The following is a 6,633-nucleotide window of genomic DNA, read 5'->3' on the forward strand; positions in this document are numbered from 1 at the left end:
TTGCATGTTTTGAATGTCTTCCTGGTTTAACATAGCAAAATTAATTCAATGGTTTACTACCAAGACTCTGCAGAACTGAGTGGCATGTTGACTTGCAACATTTTATGTCAACCTGTCTGATGTTTTTAAACAGAGAATGTTGGAAACCAAGGAAGAACCAGTGCTGCTCCATTAAAGAAACGTCCACTATAAACATTTTTTCGTCAACGGAATCTTACTGAAACAGGTTGGTGAAAAACAGAAAGTCACACAGGGCTGTTTCACCAATGTGCCAACATATTTATTACAGAATGTGAATTGCTCTTTTCTCTACATGTTGTGTTATTTGTCACAGTGTTTCCCACTAATTTCCCTGTGTAGTGATTATGTTCAATGAAATTATTTGGGCTTCTGTTACGGCTAATTATGAACACTTTGGAGCTGTGAGTGGAAACTCCAGAGAGCTGCAAATTAGCTGCCTTTTGTATCGTTTCTACTTCCCAGATATCTACAGCCAAATCTGAGCTGTTATGACCGGAGCGTTGTTGCTCCTGAGTTCATTAAACAAATTAACTTCCTAATGAGCTTCTGGATTCATGCACACTTTTAAATGGTTGTTTTCAATTCTCAGCCGGTACTCAGGAGTCCAAACACTGCGTATCTTCAACGGGGGAGAGAAACACTGTGACTCAACTAGGTTTCCTTCAACAAATAACAAATAACCGTCTGTTTAATCAAACTGCACAGGAACATCCCCTTTCACAAATGAATCCTTTCTACTTGGGGTGGTCAAACGGGTTGTTCCGAAACAGGTACTCCGCCTGGAATGAAGCACACCAAAAAGCATTATGTAGCATAAATGCTTTACTGACTTTCATGTTGTACTATTTTTGCATATAAAAAACTCGACTGATAGCTAGCTTATACATGCTCCATCTCTTTGATGCTTTACATTTTTTAATGTCACATTGTCCTTGGTTGCAGCAAATGTCTACTATTGATTAGTTGACTAAACCTTTTCATAAACTCTGGGCAGAGGTGAAAGTACAGTGAGAAAATTGGTCCAAAGACTGATCCACAGAAAAGGCTCGTTATTAACTTTGATGCTTTAAATCTTAGAGATTTGAAGCTTTCGATTCCTCCTCAAATAAAATGTAGCTTAAAATCTGATTATGAACCCATTTATCCCTTATTTTTTGGTAGAGATGGAGAAAAAAATTACTGATTATCATGAGGTATGAATGTTCCTACCATCTTAAGTAAAATGCTTTTCTAAAACGATTCTTTGAAACAGCTGAAATTCACTGATATTCAGAAAAGTAACGGACTATAAGCTGGGCAGTACCAGGAAGTCCAGGGGATCGGGTGGATTAGCCCTGTAGCACTCAGCTAGACCTTGACTCAGTGTTGGCATTACATGCTCCATCAGATAGCTTCTCATTTGAACAGTAAGGCCCTCCAGGTGCCGCTCCTCCTCCAGCTTCACCTGCTCAGATCTATGAGTCTGAAAGGCAAACATCGGACCTGAGACTCTAAGGCTTTCTGGATGCTGGCGGTAGCACATGCCCACTTAACTCCACCTACCCACTCCTCCCAGTTTGCAGCCCTGCTCCTGGCCTCTTCCTCCTCCCTCTGTTCCTCCTCAGCCCTTTTCTCTGCCTCTTTCCTCATCTTCTCCTCTGCCTCCTCTAACCCCCGACAGGTGGGTGCGTATGTCCTAGGAGAGCCAACTGTGCTGAAAATCGTCTGCATCAGCAATGAAATGGCAGGTTCTTCACCACTGGTGATCTCTGAAACACAGGGAAGGAACTTAACAGAATGATGCAGAGTGCTTCCATCAGTTACCTACACAGGATGTTGTCCCCCATCAGATTACCTAGGTGCACATGCCTAACATTCAGCTCCTCAAAAAAGTTAAGAACGGTTTTGTCCTCTTGGTTGTTTTTTCTGTATATACTAAGTCGTCTCAGGAACTGCTCAGACTCGTAGTTGAGCTCTTGGACCACTTCCTTAGGGAGGTTGATCACTCGGTCTGTCAGGAAGGAGTCAGAAGCGTCGAGACACAACAGGAACTCTGCAGCCAAAAGAAGGAGCTCCAGGTTAATCCAGATACCTTTAAAGGAAACTAATGATGATGGAGCAAATGTACCTGGCAGGATACTTGTTGATGAAGAAAATGTATTCAGGTCGTCTGAAAATGAAGAAATAAAATGAAATAAAAAAATATATATATTTTTTAGTATGTTACAGTTATAAACTTTGAGATAATTTAGTGACCTTTAATCTCAGAAAAAAAAAAAAATTCTAACCAATTAAATCCATACATATTTAGTAGTGTTGCATTGATGCCGATCCAGCACTAAAATGGTGGTATCAGTATCGGTGAATACCGACAAATAGGGCACCAATACCATTTTGAGAGTTAAAAGTTTATTCAACTATTGTCACCAATTCCAGATGAGCAACAAAAAGTTCTACTGGATTCACTTTGTATTACCGGTAGTCTTTTTCCTGCTTCACAAAGGTAGGCAGCAGCTTGACAAAGCCATGATGGTAAATATTTTACATCCAAGTCGTATGCAGTTCTTCATCTACACACACACACACATATCAATTTCAAACAGATGGTATCGGTATCAGCCAATACTGCAATGCCAGGTATCGGGTATTGGTATCCGGGCCAAAAAATAGCATCGTTTACCACTATCCTGAACACCAGTAGGACCAAGGAGGTGGTAGTGTGCCATAGAAGGTCCAAGAAAGATAACCACTCTCCTCGGCATACATAATTGACAATGTGACCAAGGCCAAAGAACAGCTTTTGTTTCTCAGGAAGTTAAAATCTCTATTCTGCTGCTCACAAAGCTTTGCAGGCACACAGCTGCAAGCATTCTGTGTCTCACTGTGAAAAAGTGGTATGTGAGCTGCACGGCACTGAAGAGGAGGGACACACTGCAAAATTATCTAGAAATAAGTAAAAATGTCTTAAATTAAGTGCATTTACCCTTAATTTCAATATTGTTACTCTTAATTAAGACAATTAGATAATATGCACTTGAAATTAGACAATGCTATTGTTTTTTTCTTATTTGAATTGTAAATTGTTGTATTCCGTTGCCAAAAGTTTTACTTAATTCAAGAAAAACTGCACTTATTTAAAAAAAAAAAAATACTTGTTTAGATTTCATTATTTTGCATTGCATTGCCTCGGTGCTGGGGACAGTATAAGAGCTTGTGGGATGCCATGAAACAGATCTAGACTCAGTTTTTGCAATGCGTTTAGAAAAGGTACAGAGGCATTGCCACCGATTCCACCTATCTGTACTCTGCACCATTTTTCCAACTTCAATTAGGAAAAGAATTCAAGAACATTAAATCCAAAAAGAGTTAGACTCAGGAACATTTTATTCCCTAAATCCTCCTGAAGTCAGACACTGACATCCCATCTCACCTTCACACTGACACACATACAACTTTTCTTCTGAAGGTTGATGGAGGGATTTTCACTAATATTTATGATGCGTAACCACAGCAACCATAGCAAGTAAATTTTTTTACACCAGGGAGAAGCTTTTTAACATATCTAAAGCGGAAATAATATACTTCAACTACTTCCAAAAGTACCAGCTGAATTGAAAAGGAGGCGCCGGGGATGCAGAGCAGGAGTAAGGAGAGGAGAGAGGAAGAACAAAGTTAAACCATCTCTTCCATCAATCATTGTGAGATCTTAAGAAAACAAGTTACAACTCAAGCCCTAGCAAGTTAACAGGCATAATATCAGCTATGCAGCGTTACGTGTTTTACTGAAACATGGCTGCAGAATCATATCTCAGACTCAACCATCTCTCTGCCAGGCTTTCTGACCATACGAGCAGACAGATATTTAAAGAAGACTGGGAAACTCCTCTAGAACCTCTGGATACTTTCACAAAGAAAACATCATGAAGGCCAAGGAAGCCAGCAGATAGATCAGAAGTTGTAAAGGAGTCTTAACATCCACCTCATTTTGGGAAATTCTTACATATTTTGCATAACCAAATGGAAAAGCAAATATCTTAGGAACTGTAAGCCTTTATTACATGTGTATAAAATAATTTGAAAGCCAACACCTTCTAGTTTCTGAACATATAAATGAAAATTGGGTAAGTAAAACACAGTCCAAGCTGCATCAGTTCAAACATGACTCAAAGTTGGGGGTTTTTTAATCCCCAAAAAAAAAAGGTCTTTTTTGAACAACAGTAATATAAACATGCATGAGAATAGGCATGTCTCAATGATGTACATTTGTTCTACATCATGTCAACCACAAAAGCAGGAATTTTAGAACTCTAGCTACAACAGTTCCAGAGCTGTGGAGCTTTGAACTTTTGGTGTCACCAGCGTCTCCAAATCTCTCCAAATGTACCAAATGATGCAAAATTGTGCCAAAAGCTATTACTCAACTATTTGACCTATAGAATAACACTGAAGCATTTTGACAGCCACAAAGCATTTATGAAGCAAGTATTTTCCACTTCTTTTTCAAAATCAGTCTATATAACAAAATGTAACATTTATAAACATACAATAAAATAAAAATCTATAAAATAAAATAGTGAAACTGCAGCTTTTTAAGCTAAAATAAGCCGCAGTGCCTTTTCTGAGCTGTATTTTGTTTGTTTTTTTCAGCCTTAGGCATTGTAATAAAGCAAGATCAGCGTCCAAACTTCAGAAAAACAGGACTGCTGTTATTATTCAGCTCCGACCTGTTCACATTGATTCACTCTCAACTGTGTGTTTCACTCTCACGCAAGCTTGCAACATGGCTGTACTTTATATAACCAGCCAAAACATTGAAACATTTATTCAGCATTTTTTTTACTCTAGAAAGTTATATGTTGAAACTAATAATGAAGCCAGAAAACATAAAAACAGCTGGGAAGTTCTCAAATGTTTTTTTAAGAGACTGATTTAGAGCAGACTCGTTTCTATTTTTCTGTTCATAAATCCTCTAAAGGTGTAAAATCTGTAAAATAGGATTTGAAAAGAATGTAACTTTTACGGTCTCAGAGGAAATTGAAAAAAACAAAATCAGAAACGTATTTATATAAATCCCATTTGACAATAGAATCTGCTAAAACAATCTTGAAAAATAGCAAACTGTAGAAATATTGGTCAGACTTTTGCATGCACATAAATTATTTTCATAACCGTCTTTCGTTTCAAGAAGCTTTCTAAGTTTTGGTCTTTTAAACACATTTGCTTTGAATGTCCTTTTTATAAAAAAATATATTTTCTTTCAGTAATATTGGACCACATGTTTGCCCATAGAGTTGAACAGTTTCTTTCAAAAAAAAGGTCAGTTCCTGCACGATTTATTATAAAAGCCACCAGAGGGAGACAGAAACCCGCTGATTCCTGTTCCTGACAGTCAGTGGGTTTCCTCATGGCAGACCCTTAAATGCTCAGATTGAACTCATTTGGACTTAAATATAATGACATCATTCAGTTTGAGGTGCTGTTGTGGTTCCAGAGGATAACTTAGTTCCTCTGAGTTCAGATAAGCAGCGTCCTCAGCCCCAGTTACCATCAATATCTCCTTTCAAAGTTGTAAATGAGCCGACATGAATGAAATATTTAGGAATAAGAGAACAGAAACTAAGTCAGCTGGTAATATCAAAATGCCGAATATACACTAGGGCCAGTTGTTTACATGGGATGGTGGCAAGGCCCTGAGGGAGGTCTGTTCTGATTCTAACCGTGCTCAGCTAGAGCAAACAACGCTGCTGCCATTTGAAACATGCAGAGAAGAAACATTCCTCTGGAGATGCAGAGAAGCCTGGATCTGCGGCGGCTGGTCACCGAGACTGCCCGTGTGTTCACTTCTTCTCCATATCCATAGTTTAACAGAGGCCCTCATCATCACCAAAGACATTTGGGGACCTTTGAAGTAAAAGCATGACTGGAAGAGTCTCCATCCTCCATCCCTTCATCATTAACACTCTTCATTTTTGTTCTTCTTATATTGTAAGAAGAACAAAAAAGATTTTTTTGAGAGCCCAAAACTCTTTAAGAGAGAATCAGGAAGTGCTGCTCAGACAGGTTGGGGGCATAATCTGGGTTCTAATCCAAAAGATTTAATAGTTTTTGTCCTGATGTTTTCCTTCTTCTATCATTTATGGTTTTTTTTATTACAACAATTAATGTCAATAAATTAAATTCAGGCTTGATGTGAAACATCAACACAAGTAGAGCATATTTATGAGGTGAAAGAAAAAGGAAATTGTTTTTTATTCCCCCAAAGAAAATCTAAAAAGGGTGGCATGGATCTGTGTTCAGGCCATGAGGAGCCACCTTTACCCCCAGTCTGAGTTTTTATGATGTTTTTCACACTCACTGTGATCTGAAGGTGTATGGAGTGCCAAAATATATCATAACTTAATATGGATGTCCCACGCAATAAATGGACCATGAAATTGTTTAAATTAATTCATGTATTTAACTTATGTATTTATCTAATACATCATACTATTAAACTGTAAAATAAACAGTTAAATGATAAAAAATGCAATTAAAATGATAAATTAAAAAGAAATAAAATTTTCAAATATTAAATCTTTTAAAAAAATCATGGTTAAATGTTATCGTTTTTTGACCCAACTATTAGTTTAATAG

The 6,633-nt window shown here is 37.7% G+C and overlaps 1 protein-coding gene across 1 annotated transcript in view; it reads right to left on the reverse strand.

Moving 5' to 3' along the window:
* Positions 1–277: 277 nt before the first annotated feature.
* Positions 278–6,633, reverse strand: part of LOC107095228 (adenylate kinase 7-like) — a 16,425-nt gene continuing 10,069 nt past the window's right edge. The window contains exons 14-18 of the mRNA XM_015391230.1: positions 2,129–2,170; positions 1,856–2,053; positions 1,564–1,769; positions 1,325–1,483; positions 278–800 (exon numbers count right to left, since the gene is read on the reverse strand). Of these exons, the coding sequence (XP_015246716.1) occupies positions 756–800; positions 1,325–1,483; positions 1,564–1,769; positions 1,856–2,053; positions 2,129–2,170 (650 nt within the window). The 3' untranslated portion in view covers positions 278–755. The remainder of the gene's footprint in view (positions 801–1,324; positions 1,484–1,563; positions 1,770–1,855; positions 2,054–2,128; positions 2,171–6,633) is intronic.

This window comes from Cyprinodon variegatus, unplaced genomic scaffold (genome assembly GCF_000732505.1).
Source record: "Cyprinodon variegatus isolate N-32 unplaced genomic scaffold, C_variegatus-1.0 Scaffold532, whole genome shotgun sequence".
NCBI classification, from domain to species: Eukaryota; Metazoa; Chordata; class Actinopteri; order Cyprinodontiformes; family Cyprinodontidae; genus Cyprinodon; species Cyprinodon variegatus.